Genomic DNA, 21,960 nt, shown 5'->3' on the forward strand with positions numbered 1-21,960 from the left:
AAAACACAAAGAACAAACACGGAACACGCGGCTCCTAGACCCATTCCAGCTCAGGGGGCTCCCGGGCTCCACGAATCCGCGTGCCTGGTTAGATTCTCCTTGCACAGAAGGTGCCAGCCTCAACTTTCAGCAGACAGCTCCAGGATGGGGCCTAAATTTATATAAGCCATCCCCAGTCCCAGCCTGCTGGCAGTGGGGTATCTGCAGTGGGATACAGCACCGGAGGGACAAGCCAGGGAGTTGGCGGCACAATCAGAAATGACAATTTTCATCTTCCCTAAAAAAATAATAATGACAGTGCAGCCACAGAAAGCAGCACTAGAAGTCAGCAGAGAGGTAACTGTGCTCTCCGTGCTACCAACTTGATTGGCTTTTGTTCTTTGAAAAGGGAAAATGTCTAATTTACTCGACTGAAACAAGCTGTGTGCAGGAACTCTTCCCAGTCCAGCCCACTGAGAAACAAAATGGAGGGAAAAAACGATGCAGGGAAGGTACAAACATTAAGGAAGTTCAGACACAGCACACAGGAGACCCACGAGCTACCACAGGCCCTTGGGATTCAGATCCCAGCACATCAGTGTGTGCTACAGCACTAATCAGCAGTGTTTGCTTTTCTCAGCGGGCTCCCCCACAGGGTTAAGTGCTCAGGGGCAAAAACAAGGCAGGATTTAGGTCCTGCTTCTGTTACAGCCCTGAAGAGACCAAGCTCTGTGTAAATAAACAGAAGAGGAAGCACAAGGCACAGAGGCCTGTTCGAGCCCTCCTCCTGATCCAGTTGATGGGAGCAGGGAGAACACAGAGCAGGGGAGTTCCAGGCCTTTCCTCTCCTGTGCTGAAATGAACCCTGCAGAACACAACTGCCTCAGCAGGAATGTGCTCCTCAGCAAGGCAAAGCTCCTACTCCTAAATTTCACCTGGAATATGTAATTTAAAATGAAAATTTTCTCTCTCTGAAAATTTTTCTGAAAAATTTCTGCAGAGTCTTTCCTGGGGGTTCAGAATAAAAGGCTGGTTTGTTTTCTGGCCCTGATGAGCTCTCACTGAGCCACTCTGTAAAAGAGCTGGAAAGCTACACTTGGAAAATCCATCTGAGCTTGCTGAGTAGAGGCATCTTCTCACTGAAAGGAAAATTAGACCTACCAGGCACATCTGTAACACGCTTGGATCGGGCACAGGGAGCGGGAGGAGCTGGAATGGGTAGGAGGGCAGTGCGCTGGGCCAGGACTGGGGACTGCTCAGCTAGAGAACTGAGTGGGTTTACTTGCCTGTTGGAATTATCTCATCCCCATTTATGACCTGTAATTTAACACAGCGGAGATGTCACTTGCAATAGCAACTGGGCCAGTATTCTTTGCAGCTCCGCTGCTCCCAGGAGAGACTTTAGTCAGACCAATCCCCTGCTTGGTCAGAGACCCAGAGCCAGGCTCTGGACCCACCCGAGGTGCTGCTCAGGGTCAGGAGAGCAGCTCGTGCCCTCTGCCAGTGCCAGTCAGCACAAAATCCCGGGTCAGTGCTGCTCCTGGCAGCCTTGAACTCTTCAGCCAGGTGGGATGGGCTGGGTTCCAACTCCAAGAATTTCACATTAAAAAAACCCTTTCCTCTTCTAGCCACTGAAGGAATCACAGACTAAATAAAATCTTCCAAGCACAACTTCAAGGGATTGCTACAGAACCCAGCAAGCACCTGGGCTCCTCTGGTGAGTCTGTTCTGAATTTTTCACCAGTCTTCTCCTCTGCTCAGGTACCCAAGGAAGGGCAATGACAACTACACTTCCCCCATGGCCTGGCATGCCCATGACAGTGAAGCAGTTAAGGTTTGCTGATCACCTTGCTTGTCCAAGAAAAACAGAGTCAAATTAAAAGAGGAATCATTACTGCTGCTGTTTTGCTCCCATTTTTTTCGCAATTCCCCACGCAGGTCATAAATGCTGCATCGTTTTATGAAGTGTGATGGAGGATCACCCCCAGCCCTGAGGGTTTGAAGGTCTCACAAGTCAGCAGTGGCCCCTCTGATAGCTGGTGACACTGGGATCAGACTGGTCCACGCTCTGCCTTGCTATCCATAACCAACACCGAGGCTGGGAGCCCCCTGGCACGGACAGGTAACAATGGGAAGGGCAAGTTTCCTACTCAGTCACAATCTCTCAAGTCCTCCCCTCCAAAACACACTTTTCATGTTTGCTCAGTGCCTCTTCCACCTTCTTGAGGCAGATGAAAAGTGTGTCACCCCCTTTGGAACCCAGGCTGCTGTCCGGATCAGCTGCCATTCCATGATGTGGAACATGAGATGCCCTGACTGTGCCTATCTCCAAAAAAACTGCCCAGCACATTCACATCTTTAAAAAAAAAAAAAAACAACCAAAACCTGCTATAAATATGTGTTACCAGGCTTTTAAAAACACAGGTTTTTGCTGCTTTATATTTTTCTCCAGTTCCATGTGAATTCAAACATTTCTAATACCCCAGTGCCATCTTTAACCAATAGAGGCTCCCCCATCATCACTCTTTGTGTAGGGAAGCAACTTTCTGACATAACTTGGGTTATTCCTGAAAAAATTATTAAGGAAAGTTTCCAGCTGGAACTCCTGAAAAGCCCAGAAGCAGGAAAGAGACCCTCCAAATGCAAATACCACAAATGTAACAAGGCAGGCAGATACAAACCAGTCCCAGGTTCTGTTGTGGGATCAGCACAGACACAGAGGAAAAGCTGGAATGACCCCATAGGATACACCCACATGCACTGCCTGCTGGATTCCCTCCCCACAGCTGCCCTGGGGTGGCCAAGGCAGGCACTGCAGGTTTGTGGAAAATGGGCATTTCCCCAGGACTACCAGGGATGGCCAACTGGGGTGAAATGCCACACGTGACATTCCCACAGCAATGCTCCACTGCAGCATTCTCTTTCCTTGACTCCACTGTCCAAAGCCATGCTTGGAGCTGGCACAGCTGAGATGCATGCACATGGCAGCTGAACTATGCTGGGGTGAGGCACAGCTTTCCCAGAGGTCCCAGGCCTGCACTGGAACAACATCTCCACAGTGCACTGCTGTTCCTTTACTCCCTTGGGACCTCACAAAGCAGTAAAGGTTTTGGAGACGTGATCGGTCCTGGGATTTGCTGCCAGGCTGCCTCAAAGCCCAGGTCAGGCAGGTCTGTACGAATTAAACCACCCCAATTCTCTCCCAGAAGGCAGTAAGGGACACCATGGGCCGACCCGGCTTGGGAGATAGGGAACAATGCTGGGGCAGGAGAGAGGGAGAATAAGGGGTTCTACACACGGGTTCTTGGAGATCCCAAGCTCCTTACCTACCTGTGCATCGATGATTTTCTGCTTTGCATCAATGACAGCTTGCATCTCTGCGTGGTCCTTCTTCAGCTCCTCTTCAACAGCCATGAGTCTGATGAGCAGAGAGGGACAAATTAGGACAGTTTAATACTATTCCCGAGTGTTTCAGGTACTCTGGCCTGTTGGTTTGACTTCTGTGCTTGTCCTGGCTCTGACAAAGGAAGCAGGGAAGAATTCTGTTGCTCACAGGAAAGTTTATCTCTCCATCTGACACTCCCAATTGCCCAACCTTGTTATTCTTAGAATGGACACTGCCAAAAAAAATGCAACCGCTCTGACAAACTGATCTCACGAACGGATTCCAAACAAAGGAAAAAAGATCTGCAATAAGTACAACAGAGACCAGGGATAAAAATTCCTAAACATTTTCCTTTGCTGTTCTGACAATCTCAGGCAAGCTTCCCCACCTGCATCCCCGTTTCTTCACCTCTAGGACACGATGGAGAGAACACATGGCACAGGGGAGCCGCTTGTCCTGCCCACGCCCGAACTTTCCAAAGCCTCACCTGCTGATGATGCTTTTCATCTGGCTGTCCTTCTCCTCCTGCTGCCTGCGCAGTCTCTCCTCGCTGTCTTCCAGCCTAGACTTGTACTCCAGCAGCAGCTTCTGCATCTGCTGCTCCTGCACCAGGAGCCGCCGCTCGTACTCCTCGAGCCGGCGGCTGGACACGTGCAGGCGCTCCTTCAGCTTCGCTATCTCCTGCTCGTACTGCAGGGGGGGAAGGAGGTTTATATTGTGTTACTTTACGAATCAGATGCAAAGGAAAAAAAAGGAGATCAGATCATCGCAGTGCTCTGCTGCTCTTAAGAGGACGTTGGTTTGTTTTTTTTTTGAATGAGAAATAAGTTGATTGAAGTAAAGGAAGTGACAAGCAAACCTGGGGGCAACCAGAGAGAAGGAGCACGGAGGCTCCCACTGGGCATCAAGCTGCTCCCACGCTGTAGGGTGTCACTCTGCAGCACAGTTCAAGCAGTCAGGGGGCTCTGACATGGCTCTGAGTGGTAACATCTCCTGTTACTCCAGATCTGAGCAGTTCCCACACAGATGCTGCTAATGGTGCTCAACTGCTCAACTGGCCTGGGGTGCCCAAACCTCCAAACCAGACCCACGCAGGACACAAATAATTCTCTCTTCAGGACCTAACCAGGGCATGAAACCTCAGGTCAAGTCAGAGCAAACCAATCACTGCAGATCAGAGCCTGTCACGTTACTTGGTTGCTGTTTTGCCCTTCTGCTTCTTGTCTCTGTGGATAATCACTTAGTGCCATGGATCTCAACATATTTCTTTGTTTTGGGTTCATTCACCTTTCTTAACAATCTTACGTTCTGGCTTCTTTGTCCACTGAATGTTCTTCTCCTCACTCCCTGTCTTCTCAAAATACCAAAACTCTTACACAGCTCCATCCCCACAGCAGCATATGGATGTAACTGTATTTGGAAAAATGGGATCTACTTCTGAAAACACATATACTTTAAAAAAACAGATCATGAAGATTTCCATGCAGCCCAGAAACATTGCACTACCTGGGTGACAGGCATTTGCCTCAGGGAAAGCCCAAGACAATATTTGACTGCAGCTCCTGATGAAGGCTGAGCTGCATTTACCGAGCCCTGCACAGTCACTGAGCACATCCCAAGCTTTCCTCTGTCAGGTTAACAATCCTGATTTTTTTTTTTTTATGGAGTTAATGATCACTAAAACGTTTTGCAAGCAGAGAAGAATGGCAGAATGTTGTAGTTGTAGTGCATAAATAGAAAATAATAAAAACTAATGACTTGAGCAGGATGTAATACACTCGGGCAGCGTGACTCACGATGCACTGGGTGCCAGATACCAGGCTGTGATGTACAAGCTCAGCTCTGTCAGTTTGCTCCCATCTGACATGCTGCAGCCTGTAATCTGTGCTATGGGATGCTGTACTACAGGAATGTGTGGCAGCACGTCCAGCAGGAGCTCTGCCAATACAACCCGTGTGTGAACACGCGACACCGCGACAGCACGGCCTGAAAGCCCGTCCGAGCTCGGCTGTGGGGGCACAGGAGTCACTGGTACCCCTGAGCTGGCTGCACACAGAATAAAATCTACCTTCTCAGCGTGCTTGAGATCGTCCAGGCTCTGTGCTGTGTCCTTCTTGGCCTCCTCATACTGCCCGTTGTTGAACACCCAGGCCGCTGTCCTTTCCACTGGTGACAACGTGGCAGAGTCCACAGGTGACTGCACCTGGGGCAGAGACACCTGTGAGCATCCCTCAGTGAAACGACACACAAACCAGCTCTAAAATTCCCTTTACTTGGAGGAGAAAGACGCCCATGACTCTCTCAGTCTCCAAGGATCCCCAAAACCTCTCCTGCAGGGATACACCCTTGACTTTGATGTGCAGCAACTACCTGAACCCCTCTAAAACCAATGCACTTGAGATATTTTTCTTTCTCTCTAAGTTCCTGCTTCCCAAACCTGTTCTCCCCTTTGCCACAATGTCAATAAGGCTTTCTCACCCTGCCACGTCTCCCCCAGAGAAAACAGAGTGACAAAGCTTTGCTCACAGGTAGGACAGGTTGGTTTCCCTGGAGTGCTGAGGAGCTAAACTTGGGAGCAGCTTCCTCGGCCAGGTTTGGACAGACTAAAGTGGAACATGGGACTGCACAGCTTGGCTCTGGGACAGCACAGCAGGACTGGAACATGGCAGAGAGGTGTGACAATGTCATAGCAGTGCCTGCCAGATTTGGATGGTCCATTTGTAGCATCTGTGTCCAACCAGGGCCAGCAGTGCTGACTGGGAGAACTGTCCAACCTCTTTGGAGGCTCTCTCTCCTCTTTAGGGGAATCCAAAAAGGGTGCCAAGAAAAAAAAAACAACAAGAAACTCTGCGCCTGGCTGGGGAAAACATGGCTTGCTGCAAATTCCAAGCAATTTTCATGGACAAAGACGAGTTTATAAGCACAGGAATTAGCATAATTACCCTGAAAGAGCAACTCTGTCTTAAGTTTTTGAGAAATGCAAAAGACCAACTCCCCCCTGCAACTGCAGCTTCTTTTTGTGCCCAGGCAGCTCTTCAGCTCCCTGCCTGGCCTCCTGTTAAACCAAAGCACAATGTTCTCCCTGGCTGGGGGTTTTGTAGTCCCAGTTTCAGCCAGGAGCTCTCCATGGGGGAGGAACAGCTTCTTTAGGAGTGAGGGGTCACGTCACCCTCCCGTTGTGTTTCTCCTCCCAGGAGGACAGGGCTGGCTGGTGCTGCATCAGCTGCCACAGCCCCGCTGTCCTGAGCAGCCACAGACACTGCAGCACTGGAAGAAGCCTCAGTAAAGATGAGTGTAAAGGAGACGTGTAGGAATTAGAAAAAATTCCTGGATTTAGCAGAGGCCTTTTCCCTAGAAGGCAGTTTTCCCAGTAGACAGGCTAATAGCCCCCTATGTATATTGTGGCAGCCTGGCAAAGCTCCTTAATTCAGTTTTTTTTTGATGGCATTTGCTATCAGGCAGCCACAGCAAGGGAGACCATGAACTGTGTGTAACTCTGCCACCAACAGGCCCTTCCCAGGGGTAAATACTTTGGCTCTGTGAGTATCTGGAGAAATCAGGAACAGCGATGGATGAGCATTCACTGGAGTTATGGAGGACTAAGAAAGCAGAAATGTGACTACAGAGTAGTCCATGCCCAGCCATGTTCCCGACTGCTGAGCAGCAGCAAACCTGGTCAAACAACCTTGCAAGTTTAGGACAGATTATTTCCAGCAGCCAAACTCTGAAAGCCAACAAAGGCTAAGTGGATGGCAAGCACTTCACATGCTAATGGGTTATGAGTTACACTCTAATATAGAGGGGAAAAAAGAATCAGCCTGCTAGGATCATGTATTAATTCCCTTCTTTGCCTCTCTTCCAAAGGAACACACTGACATTTCTGTTCCCACCTACCTCCTAAATGGAAATGGAAGGCAAAAAGTGACCTCTCCCAGCAAACAAAGGGCCCAGCTCTACATTCAGAAACAAATGGGACTTGTAGAGAACAGAGTCCGACAATTATAACGCCCACAAAACATGCCTAGAAAGAACATGCCCAGAAAGAACATGCCCAGCTTCTCTCTTCTCTTTCTCTTTTTTTTTTTTTTTTAATAAGAACAGAATTCCACAACAAGATTTGCAATTAAAAGGACGCAATGGAATTTGCCTCAAAAAAAAAAATGTTGGCCACTCGATTTGGCAACACTTTGAGACGTTGTTCAAGGGTGTGGGGAAGGAAAGAACAAATTGATTTCTCTGAACAAAGCAGGAGCAAGTACTCTAATGAATCCAGTGGAAACAATTAGTATAGAAAATAGAGCAGGAAAATAAGTGGATGCACATCCCTTTCAAATTTATCCTTATTACTGGCCTAAAAATGCCCTGTCACCACCACACGAGGCCTAATTGTATTCCATAAACACCTACCCATGCCTCTGTGACCTAATGGGAAACATGGGAGGACACAAACATACCCACTTCAAATAATACACAATTGCTTTTTTGGGTATTACTAACTTGGCCTGTTAAAGCTTTGCTTTGTGATTCAGCGTTTCTGGTCTCGTACTTCAGTGAGCGTCAGGTACCAAAGCAGTTTTGAAGCCCTGATTGCTCCTGGGTTCCCAGGCATCATTCAGAGTTTCTGCCTTTAATTGTAACATTCAGGAGTTCGCCAAGAACGCTCCACTCACAGGGACAGCAGGAAAACCTTGGGCAGAGGTTGCTCTGCCAGCTTCACCTCACAGCCCAAAGCCTTCCTCCTGCAAAACCTCTGACCTGCACGTCGAGTTTTTTACCTTCACTGCAGTGCCAAGCATGTAAATGCTCACTTTCTCTTTAAAATGAAATTAACTCAGGAAAAGATTTTCCTACGTGGCAAAGCCCAACAGGATTATCATTATTTCTTTTAAAAATGGTAAAGGACTGTTGGCTTTTTGACAGGAAACCCTTGATTTAGAGTTGCCTCTGAACAACTGATAAAATGCATTAGGAGCTGGTAGATATAAGCACTCCTTTCCAGAAAATATCTGCATTATTCATAGTTTGGGATGATTAATGAAAAAAACAGCACTTATTTTAGGACCAGCAAGAGATTGTTTCATCATGGTGAAATATGGATTTCTCCACACTTTAGACAACCGTGCTTATTTGTTACTCTGGCAGCAGATTATTCCGAGATGTTTTATCTTTGTTCATTTCCCCGTTCTGAGGCAGCTCTGCTTTTAAATTAGCACCACAGGGCAAACTCAGTCTCACGTGGCAATCTGAACTTCCATTTGGAACAAAGCTGCTCCTGTTTTTTTTTTTTTTTTTTAATTCAGGGATTTTTTCCAGTCCTGTTTCTTTCAGCCGGTTTGCTGCTACCTTAGTAAATGGAAAGCAGTTCTTTTTGAATTTAGTACAAAAGCATCCCAGTGTAAGAGATAAGCTGGCTTGCCAAGCCCGCAATGGTGACAAGCATGACTAGTCCTTACGCTTGCCACCGGCTTAAGTGCTGCTGCTCTCGATTCAGCTCAACTCCAGGGTCAGGAGGCTTTGCAGGTCAAGGAGCAGTGGTTTGAACCCCCAAGCAGAGAGGCCTGAGCCAGGCTTTCCTTACCTGCTGTGTCTGCTGCCGCTGAATCGCCCGCACCTTGGGGACGGGGCTTTCCCTGGAGGAGGAGGACTGGTGGCGGGAGCGGTTCCCGTTCTGGATGGGCTCAGTGCCCATGGGCCCTGATGCCCCGGACATGCTGCCCGTGCTGCGCAGGGAAGGGCTGTGTGTCAGGGCTTGCACTGTCTTGGCCCTGGCGCCCAGCATGGCCTGGTCCATTTTGCGGATCTGGGCCTGGCTGCTGCTGTTCTGCCGGGGCAGCACCACCGGGACGTGCTTGTCCGTGCCCGCGGTGCGCTGGGACGAGTCCTCGCTCAGTGAGCTGCGCTTGGCAGAGTCCTCCAGGCTGCTGTTGCTGCGCCCGCTGGGCTTGAAGTCCTCGCTGTTGCTGCGGCTCCGGGAGCTGGCAGTGCTCAGGTTCTCCGGGCTGGAGTCCACAGAGGCCTTGGCCATCGGCGGGCTCGGGTTGTTGAGCTGGTAAACCGGGTTCTGGAATGAGAGAGGCCGGAGGCTGCCCTGTTGGTTCCAAGCCGGGTGCAGAGGCCTCCGAACCTGGGGAGCGCTCTGGGGGGTGCTCTGAGTGTCCCACAGCTGTTTGATATTGGCCACCTGGGTGACGGAGAGCTGGCTGCCGGCCAGGCGCAAAGGCACGTCGTGTATCATGGATCCAGAGTCATTGTGGGTCGTGTGAGGGTCCTGCAGGTCCATGAGGGAGATGCTACGTCCGTTGGGCAAGACACTTACCTTCTCATCCTTATCCGAGCACGTCATACTCTGGGTGGATGCCTGCTGAACCAGCAGTAAGGTCTTGCCCCTAAAATGTCCATCTACATTTTCCTGGGTTGGAGACTTCAGTCTATTTATGTCACTGTGGAGTGGAAAGGAATTTGGTTAATTTTTGAGCAGTCAAGACCCCGAGAGATCTGTCCCAGAGAAGTCCTTCTACCTCATTTAACCTCCCCCCACTGAAACCTTCAAGGAACCAGACTTCCTTTTATGAGCATTTCGTGTGCAAGTCAGAACACACTCTTCCTTAATTACTGCTTATCTTGGAGAATTGTGTTTGATTCAAGAAGTGCTTCATCTTTATGTTTTTTTTTTCAGAGGTGAAATCCAAACCATTCCCACCAAATCCTCCCCCCTTAGCCACATCTGCCTCCAACAGACTTCAGATCCCATTTAACCCTTTGCCAGCGCTATGGAACGAGTGGAAATGGCCTCAAATTGTGCCAGGGAAGGTTTAAATTGGATATTAGGTAAAATTTCTTCACCCAAAGGGTTGTCAAGCCCTGGTACAGGCTGCCCAGGGCAGTGGTGGAGTCACCACCCCTGAAGGGATTTAAAAGGAGAGTAGATGTGGCACTTGGAGATATTGTTTAGTGGTGGCCTTAGCAGTTCTGAGTTAACAGCTGAACTTGATAATCTTAGAGGGCTTTTCCAACCTTACTGATTCTATGACTCCATGTACTATGGAGGTCTGAAAATTCAGCAGGAGTTGTGTGAAGGCTCCTGTAGATCTGGATGTTAGCTCAGAGGGCAGAGAATTCCACATGACAAAACTGGCCCCCCTGACAGCAGAGAAACTACTCTGAAACTGCAGTAGCCGAGCTCTTTGGCAGTTCTGCCATGTCACAGCTCCAGATTAACAGCTGTTACAGCAGGAGAAATGCTGCACTAAACACAACAGGGACTAGTTTTGCTGTTCCACAAGTAATAAGTTCCACCTACAGCTCAGTTTTTCCATCAGCAGTAAATAAGCAGCCTGATGGCCAGAAGGAAACACAATGGCTGACTGTGCATCTGGACACCCAGGCCGGCAGTAAATCCTAAAATTGGTTTTAGCAGCTTAAGTCACTGACTCCCAGAGATGTGGTTGAGTCCTGGGTAAGTCCAAAGCTTCAGGTCCCCAGTGCCACCCTGAGAGAGGCCCAAGCTCCCCGTTCCACAGCTGGGCTGGGCAGCCAGTTGAGGTGACAAAGCACTCGACTCTTAGAATCACAGAACCACAGAAGGGTTGAAAGGGGACCTTGTTGTGGATTGTCTTGTTCCAACTCTTCACAGGTTCAACAACCCCACACACACCTGCCCTCCAGCCCTGGCTGGGACATACCCATCGGTGGGGTCCTCGGTTATCTTCTGAAGTCCTGAGGAGAGGCTTCCTGTGACATTTGGAGTGGAGCTGTGCTCAGTGAAACGCTTCAGCTGCTGCTGCGTTGGTGTGGGGTTGGTCATTGCTTTTGTGATATCCGCAAGAATACGAGGAAGGGGTCCCAGTTTTGCCACGGTTGCCTGTAGGAAGGAATTTTCACCCTAATTGGATACAAGCACCACGACATCCGCCGGGGTTTTGGTTTTTGGTAGCGGTGCCCGGAGGCGGAGGGATGGAGGTGGAAGGAAGGAGGGTGGGTGGTTGTGTGCGGGTGTGCCAGGATCGGAATGCAGTGTGTTATGGAGCAGTGCAACGACGGCGACCAGATGGATGGAGGAGACGAAACGGGGTGCGGCAGACATTGAGGAAAGAAAAGGAAATAGAAAAGAAATTAGGATTGACCCCCCAAAAATAAAAGACATGCTCAATAAAACAAAACTATTGCCATTCCAATGCAAAACTATCATGCAAAGCACACTAAGTCCAGGGTGGGTGAGGTCAAAGTGAAAACTACGGCATCTGTTCATTGAAGGGCATTCAAAGGCTACAGATCCAGCCAATGTGGGGAACTTTCCAGGCAGAGGGTGTCATGTGGTAAAGGAAATGCATGCCAACAGACAAGGGGATGTAGCACTCCAGGGGATCGTGAGGGGATCACAGGGGTTGAGGGTGATGGGGAAAGGGGAGGTTTTCTTCATCTCATAAGCCTGTCACTTTTGGCATCCTGCACCGACGCCTTCTCCTGGCGCACCAGTATCAACAGTGACGCCATTCTTCCCTACCTACACGTGAGAAACAACTGCATGAGAGCACCAAAGATCCTCATATCCCAATATCATCCTACCAGCATGGGATTAAATGTGTGGCTGCAGTTACAGGTTAGCTCAGTGCTGGCCAGGCCTGGGGTGAGAGCAGCTGGCCTTCAGCAAGGAAGGCTGCTCCTCCAGGCTCTGGTTTCCTCACCCCTTTGGGCCACTGCTGGGGTATCAGCTACAGGCCATCTCCAGGCTCTTGGGACTGCAGGAAGAAGGTGAAGATGCTGCATATTTATACAAAAAGTAAAAATCTGCTACAAAATCAATGCCCTTCTCGAAGATACCCTTATTTTCCTGTAGGCAGGTATTCAGTTGGGCTCCAGAGAAAGGTCTCTTTACAGACATTTCTGTGGCTATTAAAATCTCTGAGGTGACTTCTCTCGTCATTTCCCAGTTATTCCCTGCAGTAAAGCTGTATTGCATGTAACTTTACCCCTCAATTCTCTTTTTAGCAAATCCCTATACCAGTTCCCAAGGGCCTGCTAGGATAGATCCATGTGTCTAACCTATGGAAAAGGGCAATGCAGATCCATACATTTGGAAAGTACACTGTGTGCACATATGAGGGAAATGGAAAAACAAGATCACAACTTGTTATCCAACTAAGATTAATACATAGTCTTTTTGAGTCAAGGACATTTCAATTTACTCTGATGCAACAAGCTCAGTTTTGTGTTTTCTCTTTTAAATAATGCACTGTGAGAAAATAAGATACCCAACAAATAACTATTTTGGCAAACCTTAATGCAATAAAAATATTGAGTGCATTGCCATTCACCTCACCTCTCCAGTTTCAAAAGAAAGAATAATATAAATGGAATAAGGACAAAATAATGCATGTCTAAAAGTTGAAATATGGAACGGTTCCAAGCACTTGAAAAAAAGAAAGGACTCACAGCTCAGCTTTTCTGGGCCTTATCAACTACCTTTGCTATCAAGGTCTGAATGATTTTGGACCTTGCAAAGCCACACAGCTAAGGAAGAGCAAACTCCTGCCTTTCCTCCTTCTGCAGCTAAATGGAAGCAGTGTTTATTGTTGGTGGTGAATACTGGGATCAGAACAGAACCTGGACACTGCACCTGGACCTCAGCACAACCCACAGCAGAAAGCATCTTGCTTTTTTACAGGATGGCACTCGGGAGCGCATCCAGTTTTTCACATGGCATCCTCTTGTATGCCAAAATCAAAGACTACGGAAATGAGCCCATCTCAGCAGGCTTTGGATCAGGTCCTTGGTGAGAACAGTTCTGCAGGGCCAACACATTGCTCCACCAGAGCCAGGGGAGGGCCTGGTGCCCAGCAAAGCACCTCCCTCGGCACCAAAAGGGCACTGCAGCATTGCCACTGTCAGTCCAAACACCTCCCTTTTTTCCACCCTGCTTATGAGAAAGAACTGGCTGCTCAGGGAATTTCAGGTGTACTTTTAAGTGCTGCCTTCAGCACCTGACCTTCCTGAAGGCTCCCCAAAGTGTTTGCAGTGCTGCCCAAGCCCAACCACTTCACATGCCCCGCTACAGGCCTTGAGCCTCAATCGCGGAAGGAACAGTTGTGAAATATCCCCTCCAAACATTCCCCTCCAAAGCTCTTGGCTTCAGCTGCTCCCTTGATATTTCCCAGTGTTTACTGTTGCTATGATACCATCCCTAGATCCACCCTCCCAGGCCTCCAAAGGGCTTTACCTTATCAAGCTGGGACACAACCTCCCACAAGAGGGAATGCAGCACCGAGAGCTCTTTGCCCAGGTCGATGTAGCCGTCGTATCCAGGCATGTTGGAGATGCTATCTGGGTTAGAGAGCTCCCTCAGAAAACGCTGCATTCCTCCCCACTCGTGCTCCAGAAATTCGTTCATGAAGGCCATGTATTCTTCTTTGATACCAAACCTGCAGGGAAGGGAGGTGGGGGGAGAAAACCCAGTCATCAACCTCCACACGAAATAGAAAGTACAAGTGCTTGCAGACAGTTTACTTAAACACTGAACTTTAGACCTGCCTTTCTGAAGATCTGGAGTGCTTAAAAAAAAAAAGGAAGATTCAAAATCTGGAGATTTTGACTCCAAAATATGCAGATCTTGAAAATCTGAAGATTTTCAAGCCATGGACAATTTCTATTTTCTTGGACTTACTTAAATACTACTAATTCACTGTTCATATGACAGTCAAGGGCTCAACACATCTCTTCCCTCTCTCTCCCACAGTCTTTGTCTCTTTCCCTTCTCTGGATCTGCTCCCCTGTAAGAGATGTGCCGTGCCCTTTGTATCGTTCAGCTGGGAATTGCGGAGGAAGGAAGGAGGAAAATCACGATCCTGGGTGGGAACAGGCTTCTGTCGTGCGTTCTGCTAATGCACAACTCTTCCTGGTTTTACATCATGTGCCCTCCATAGAACTCAACACAGCTCCAATCTGCGTGTGGAAAGGAGAACTGATCTGAGGTGGCTCCAGGGGAACAGCACTCACACCCAACTGAGGAGTTTCCTTCTTTTCTAAACTGGCTTCGTTTTACCAGAGAATCAGCTGGCTGTGAGCACGACTGGGAACGAGGGCTCTGCTTGGCACCCCACAGATTTCAAGTTCATTGCCACCACCTACTTGGCAAAGTTGGCGAGGTTCTGGATGACTTTAGCAATGAGGGTGAGCGTGCGAGAGGTCTGGTCGTCAGGGTACTCCTGCATGAGGTTGAAGAGGCTGGGGGACATGATGGCAGGGCACAGGAAGCGGAGGAAGAGAGAGGCACTGATCAGGCGTTCACTGATGTCCTGCTTGCCCCTGTTCAGGCACTGCTGCTTCCAGGATGCAAATACCTCCTTCAGCTCGCGAGGGAACACGCTGAAAGACAAGAAAGCGGGAAATAAAATCGCACCGGCGACGAGATGCGAGAAGTTGAACTGGTGATCAGTCACCTGCAGTAATTATCTGAGAGAAAACATCATTAGCTCTTTTTTTTCACCTCCCCTTTTTCTCTCTCTAGGCTAGGTAATGTCATTAGGCATCTATTCATAGATCCCCATTTAATCTGGTGATACTTAAGCAGTCTTTAAAGCATCCCTTGTTCATATGAGTTAAGTGAAGCCATTTCCAGACATGCTGATTTGCAAGCTAAGAACTACTTAGCCATTGCTACCCTGGAGCAAACGGGGTGTTGGGAGTACTGAAAACAAACTGAACTCATCTCCATAACTGACAGTTTTACCTCGCTTGTTAAGCTCTCAATACTGTGCATGTGCTTCGTTCTGAAGCAGAAAGGCTCCTCTTCTTTCACTGCTCCTCAGAAACAGAGACTAATAGAAATCTCTCTGCCAGCACTTCCTCCTTGTGATTTCCTGTTCAATTCCACACACCTGAAGCGTCTAAAAGCTTTCTGTACACATCCAAACCTGCAGCTTTTTATGCCAAGTTCAAGCTGGGCTGTCATCTCCCCACTTTATTCCCTCCTTATCCAGTCACACTCAGTACGTGTTCCCTTGGCAGAGGATTTGGGCAGAAGCTCCTGCAGGTATGGTGTGTGTGGGCTGGGACCCTTCAACCTGGGCACAAATTCCATCTGCAATATGGTGCCACATGTAGGAAGGTGGAGGAGGGGAAAAGAAGGGAGGCTGGGAAGGTGGATGGGTCTGTGCTCATTCCTGGAACCACTGCTGTTCTCTCACTGTCAGGGGAGGAACAGGCACACTCTGAGCAAACATGGAGAAGGGGAGGGAAGATGCCTTACCAGTAGGAATTGATAATCTTGCAGAAGACCAGCTCACAGCACATTTTCAGGTTGCACTGATGATCTGCTAATTCACTCTGAGAACAACGGTTGGGGTCCACCTCGCAGTTTTCATCAGACTCATACACAGCTTTGATGAACTCCCCTGGAAAAAGGGAAGAGGATGAGAAACAGGGCTGGATACAGGAAAAGCCTACTTGATACACCTTTAAATCCTGATTATGTCTTCCCTTGGCAACTGCCTGTCCTGCTGCCAGTGTCTGCAGTACAGCCTCCAGACACCAGATGTTGGGGACAGGACTCCTCCCAGCCTCGTCCGAGCAGAGCACGGCCAGAGCTCTGATGCTTCAGCCTCCTGTGCCCTCACTGTCCCCAAGCACAGGTGTAAAAACAAGATGGCTTTGCCTTAGCAACCCTGCAGACACTTCACTTGGGGCCTAAAGAGGAGGATTTCACTTTGTATTCAAACCGTGTTATCAACCATAAATTATCCACAATCTGAGAAATGAAGCTCTGTGTTATTTTGTCCTTGTAATTTCTCCAGGAAATGCACCTGGCGATGATATTTATTTACATTATTTCTAAATATGCAATTTTTTCTAATTTTTAAAAAAGTGTCACCTTGCTCTTGAGTAAGAGTAATACCTGAGTTCTAGCTGGATGCTGCTAATTTTCACAGTCTCTTTATCAGCACCTTACAGCATTTTTATAGCCTGCATCTTTCAAACTCCCTGGCATTTCTGTCACCCTCCCCTTACAACAGAAGCTGCACACACACAAACCAGATGAAGTTGACTTTGTCTGACATACTGGAATGAACTGCTCACTAGTTTCCCTCTTCTATATGCAGGCACACTGAGTGGTTTTCAAACTGTTGGTGTTCACTCGGAAAAACTCTTTATTCACTGATTTAATGATTCAACGTCTTTCAAGTTCATCTCCTCAGATGATCTCGTTGGTTCCGAGCAAATGTCACAAGGCTTATTTGTGCTAAAGGGGTTTGTTTTCAGCCTTTGTCTTCCTCAAACACCTCCCACCCCTCCCCAGATCTCAACTCAGCAGTGTGTTGTTGCAAGCAAAGTAGGCAACGCGTTTTCTTTTTTTTTGTGATGGGGTCCAAAAAATTTCAGGCTAAGGCCATCTAGATCATCTCTTCGCAAAACTCTTGGCATCACCTCTCTTGAGCCAATTCTCTTCTAACTGTTGTTTACTGGATAGTATTTTTCTTCCTTAAACACATTTCGTGCTTACTCATTGTGGCCCACGAGACCCCGCCTTAATCATGTCTAATATGTCCTTACAGATGTGTTACGTCTCTAACACCAACTGTGGTGTCATCAATCCTTTCACAGAACATGGCAGTTGAGCAAAATGACATTTAGAACTTGATAAAGGATTCAAGGGGGATACTGTCATGAGCAATGCTGCCCCGAGACACAGACAGGCTGGACGACCTTCGGGGGATTTTTCCATCTCTCCTGTCTGTGATTTACCATCTTATCACTCAGTGCTAAATGATGTATTAGAAGTCATTAATGTTAAAATATTTTTATGCAATTACTGCACATTAAGGAGCTTGCAGTCAGATATAATGGAGTGGTCCCACAGCTGATGATGGCTCAGCCTGCTGGGAAGCACAGCACAAAGTACCACGGTGCTCGTTTCCCTGTACCAGGCAAGAGCCTACGACTGCCATTTACGCTCAGCGGTTCCACCCAGGAGAGTAAGAGCACCAGAACAGGCTCATTACACTTCAGAAATGGCCAAACTGGATATAATCACAGACCTGACTATGCTGACCCTTGGAGCACTAATTTAGCCAGCTATCTATCTCCTTGATGCCTTGCCAGCGTCTGGGACTGCTGAGGACAAGCGAGACTGCTGGGAAAGCAAGCTGCTTGGCTTTTTTTTTTTTCTTTTTCTTGTTTTTTTGAAAGGATGTGGTGTGGGACTTGGCTTTGGCCTGATCTTGTTTCCCTTGTATCAATTTCCAAAGCTTTCCTCATCCCAGAAACAGCAGGGGGATGGGTGGCTCCTTGGGCAATTGTGGATAATGCAGATTGTGCGGAGTTGGTAAAAGCTGACTGCAGGGTTTCTGTGGAAAACAGTGTGCTCTTGCTGCATTTGGGGGGACAGGAATTCCCAAGGCAGCGCCTTATGACTAGAGCAGAACCTTTTGGTGCAAGTGGGACAATAATACAAATATCAGAATCCACCCCAGCACATAACTGTGGACATTAGGACCCTGTGGGGGGAACGGAGTAGGAGATCCCAGGTTGGCCAGGCAGTTTTAATGAGGCAGTGAATAATGAGCACCTGGGATAAACACAGGCAGGAAGCTCCCCTGACAGGATACATCTTGATCTCCTGCCCTGGGATGCTCGGCAGCCCTGCAGCCTCACTCCCTGGCCTTCTTTCTCCAAGGACACTGTTTCAAAATCCCTTTTTTAAGCCTGTTTGTTTATCAGATGGAACAATCACCACTGCCCACAAAGAAACTGCAGTGTTACACCTTTTCATCCCACTAGGGAAAAGTTACCCAGAAAGATAGACCGTGGTAACAACAAGCTTTAAGAGGGACTCAGCTACGTCAAATCAACCTGCCTTGCCTTGGGTGCTGCTCCTGCAGGCACCAAAGAGGACCCTCCTCAGTGTGGAGGAAGAGCACTGAGAGCAAGACAAGAGTGTGTTTTGCTGTCTCCATACCAGACTTTCTTACCCAGTGCATCCTGAAGGTACTTCTGTCCTACCAACTTGAGGTACTCCTCAATAGCTTTGGTAGCAAGTGTGTTCTCCCTGAAGATCAAGACATCATGTTCCCCACAACGATCCACCTCAGCCATCACCAAATCAGTCAAGAAGTCCTGAAGAAAGAGGTCAGATGGCAAAGGTTGCTTTAACCAGACTCAGTTGTGCCAGGCTAACTGCAGAAGCCCAGAAGGAAGGATAAACAGAGGAGCCAGAGGATTACTGAAAATAATTGCTCAGCTTGGGACAAGGGGTGTGCAGCTGACATGTGAAATAAAGGCCAAGGAAATAGCCACGGCTCCTCTTGGGTTTATTATACTTACAAAATACTACAGATCACAAATTATAAAAGGAGAAGCAACAGTCTCTAAAAGAAAACCTTTATAGCCAAGCTCGTGTTTCAGTTTAGCTCCTGAAAAGAACCCCTCACCAGTTTGTTTATCTGTGGCTTTGTCTGATGAAAGAAACTGTGCTATTATATTTGTATTTTTATACAGAATATTCCATACAGAGCTGGACTTTAAAGTCCAGGTTGGAAGTGAGGCACAAGTTCTTACAACTTGGTGAAAATTAAATAAGAAGTATGGCATAATAAATTAGATTCACAGAAACAGTGTTTCTGGATTTGGGGAAAAAAGTTATTGTACTTGCTGTGGATCTGTATGACTTAACTTGAACTGTATTCAATTGCCCAGATAGGAACTATCAGCAAGCCTTGATACAGAGAATAACCTCTTGATATAAGGTCTAATTCTACAGTAATACTTATTTCCTGAAATGATAACTTTGTGTGAGGCAAGGACATTTAGTACTCTTGGTTTTTAATCCATTATTTCAAAAAAATACTAGAGAATTCTTTTCACCTGGTGCAAATTTGGAACATGCAGCTGCATTCCCATCAGAAACTGGAAATGCACCTTCTTGGGAGCTTTAGGTTATGGCAGCCTGAGCCACTCAGTGCTTCCCATAAACAGAGGTTCAAATCTTCACACACCAGGAATGCAAAGCTGTAACAGCTGGCACTGCAGGGATCCAGAGCCTGTTTTCCAGCAGGATTTCAATACAATCCCAGCTACCAGCTTCTCTCAGACAACTTGTTAAGGAACAAACTCCTATCACACATTTGTCACAGAGCACCAGCCTCCCGAGACGTACGTCCAGGAGCATGGTATTATGTAAACAGAAAAGGACCTTTTTGGAACAGTTAAATGAGGCTGTCTCTTGGATGTTGCTTATGGCCATCCTTCCACATCTCTGTCCCTCTGACTTGTGCTTGGTTGGGCTTAACTTGCTCCAACTGGCTTCACTGCAAGGAGCTGACTAGAGCGTGGTGCTGCTCACACACCCAGCTGGAGGCGGCTCCCAGATAAATCAACGTCCCTTAATGCTTCTCAGAATTGCCCAGGACCCGCAGGATAACTCTCCCACGATCCATGTGAAGCAATCAGTGTGCACCCAGAAGTCCTAGCAACATCCTTGGGGCAGGTGGGATCACCATTAACTCGGTATAGATTCTCCAAGTGGCTGTTCAAACGCCAGCCAAATCGATGACGGCATCGATTCGCTGACTCAGCGCTGACTCAGCGCTGGCACCCACTGCTCATTGTATCACAGACTTATTTAGGGAAGATTCTATTTGGAGAATTCTTCAGTTTATCCATCTCTTGCTTTTTTGACTCTTAACCTATACCCTGATTTTAGAAATGCAGGAAAGGTTCCTGAACATTCAAGTGTAGGCCCTAATTTTTCAGAAGAACACAAAGATCTGAACTCCCTATGCTTACACTCTGTACACAGCATCTTCCGCTGTTGCTTACAGCCATGGGCTCCCCAGTTTCCACCTGAAATCACCCATCAGTAGCCAGAGTCGCTCCAACAGGAGTCACCTGTGCTTACCTTTGCTCTCCCAGTGCTCTGAAGAATGTGCACCAAGGCACAAGCCATCTCCTCCTTGTTCTTGACGCTGATCACGGGTTCCAGCACGGAGCACAGCAGGCTGTAGTTGCTGGTAACATACTCTCCAAATTCTTTGTATTGCTCCATGGGCAGGATGGTGATGGTCTGGTAACGGGACTTGATCCGAATGGAAGGCCCCCCAGACTTCCCCTTGTTGGCTGTAGGAGTGCTCACTGGGTACCATTTCTCCACAAACTGGCGACTGGTCACGCTGGCCGTGGGAATGTTGACCAGCCCTACGTAATTGTTCTTGTCCTTTTTCTTTTTCTTCTCCACGTCCTTGTAGATGTGAACTGTGATGCTCTCAACCTGTGGCAGAGTGTAGAACTCGAAGTGCTCCCCCCAGAAGATGTTGTCCGCTTTAGCTTTGCTGGTGGTGCGGGCAAAGAGAGTGTCATCAAGGCACAGCTCACAGAAATATTTCTTCTTGGGGGTCAGGTCCTTGGCCTCAATGATCCAGAGGCGCAGCACGTTCTCAATTCGACGGCAATTATCCTGTGCAGAAGAAAGAGCTCAGTTTTGATCCCAAATCCCGAAAAGTTCTGTCTCCGAAAGCAGCCTTTTGAGTCTGAGGTAAGGACAGTGTCAGAATTCAGCATCAGACTGATCCAGAGAAAACTAGAATCTCTGGAAAACTGAACATTTTCTAAAACAGAGGCAAAGGGATGTCTTTCGTGTGTCAAGGGTGGGGACTAGAAGATTTTTCTTCTTCAAAAGCTGTATTTGAAATGCTTTAGAAAACAAACACGCTGCACAGGAGCCCCTCAAAAGCTGCTGGACTGGTGTGGCACGCTGCCTTGTTTACTCTCGTGAGTAACTCCCAGAGCACTGTTTGCCTGTCCCTGGGAGGTGGGATGCCAGCTCTGCAGTGACTTATCAGATCCTCCTTCTCACTCCAGCTCCAATTACTTTTATTTTTGGTTTTTGTTTTGTTTTTTTTTCCCCCCTCCCCCAACTGGGCCCTACAGTAAAACATGACCCTTAGGAAGCTACTGCCCCATCCTCGGGGGCAGGGCAGCAGAACTCCAGCGTGCAGGATGCTAGGCAGGCCCTGGGGCAGGGATGGGCGTGTATTTACTCACTAAAGGTTTGACCTACTGCACTCCCTGGAACAGCACACGGCAGCTTTAGGCACACGGATGAGAGGACGGCTCCCCAGACTAAATTAATTGAGGATGCATCTGTGGGAAGCCCTGGTGCACCGGACTAAAATCCAATCATACCACCTCCATTCCCCTGCTAATCTTATTTCCGCAGTTCCCATTACCTTCATCGGCTGTGATATTCGGCGTATGTTTTCCATCCACCAGTCCCTCTCTGCTGCAGAGGAACAACTGAAGCATTTACTGCCCTTGGAGTAGGTTACCTGCAACGGGTAAATGACAGGCTGAGTTCAGGCAAGCCTGGGAGACATGTATGAGGCTGCAAAAAGCAAAGGAGATAAGCAGTGCTCGAGTAACAAAGTAAATAAGAAAAAGGCAGGTGACTGGCACAGCAGCCTGAAAGGGAGAAAGGTTTAAAGGCCCACAAAATGCAGGGAGCAAAAAACCCCTCTGAATTTATATAAAATTAAACAAACATATGAGGAGCAGCAGAGGCTTCTCTTAAAGACTTTTAAACAAAGCTTTAATCAACCAGTTAATTTATT

The 21,960-nt window shown here is 47.9% G+C and overlaps 1 protein-coding gene across 23 annotated transcripts in view; it reads right to left on the reverse strand.

The window, feature by feature from the left end:
- Nucleotides 1-21,960, reverse strand: part of RASAL2 (RAS protein activator like 2) — a 169,299-nt gene that overhangs the window by 6,444 nt on the left and 140,895 nt on the right. For 17 of the 23 annotated variants that reach the window (XM_050306524.1, XM_050306519.1, XM_050306525.1 and 14 more), the window contains 12 exons: nt 21,580-21,678; nt 20,253-20,807; nt 18,328-18,472; nt 15,609-15,753; nt 14,489-14,725; nt 13,581-13,782; nt 11,047-11,246; nt 8,943-9,804; nt 5,433-5,567; nt 3,852-4,054; nt 3,310-3,397; nt 1,266-1,296 (listed from right to left, as the gene is read on the reverse strand). In XM_050306524.1, coding sequence (XP_050162481.1) covers nt 1,266-1,296; nt 3,310-3,397; nt 3,852-4,054; nt 5,433-5,567; nt 8,943-9,804; nt 11,047-11,246; nt 13,581-13,782; nt 14,489-14,725; nt 15,609-15,753; nt 18,328-18,472; nt 20,253-20,807; nt 21,580-21,678 — 2,902 coding nt within the window. The remainder of the gene's footprint in view (nt 1-1,265; nt 1,297-3,309; nt 3,398-3,851; nt 4,055-5,432; nt 5,568-8,942; nt 9,805-11,046; nt 11,247-13,580; nt 13,783-14,488; nt 14,726-15,608; nt 15,754-18,327; nt 18,473-20,252; nt 20,808-21,579; nt 21,679-21,960) is intronic. The other 6 variants (XM_050306520.1, XM_050306516.1, XM_050306515.1 and 3 more) reach the window with 3 other exon arrangements.

The sequence above is a fragment of the Myiozetetes cayanensis genome, unplaced genomic scaffold (genome assembly GCF_022539395.1).
Source record: "Myiozetetes cayanensis isolate MyiCay16 unplaced genomic scaffold, myiCay2020 scf12, whole genome shotgun sequence".
Taxonomy (NCBI): domain Eukaryota; kingdom Metazoa; phylum Chordata; class Aves; order Passeriformes; family Tyrannidae; genus Myiozetetes; species Myiozetetes cayanensis.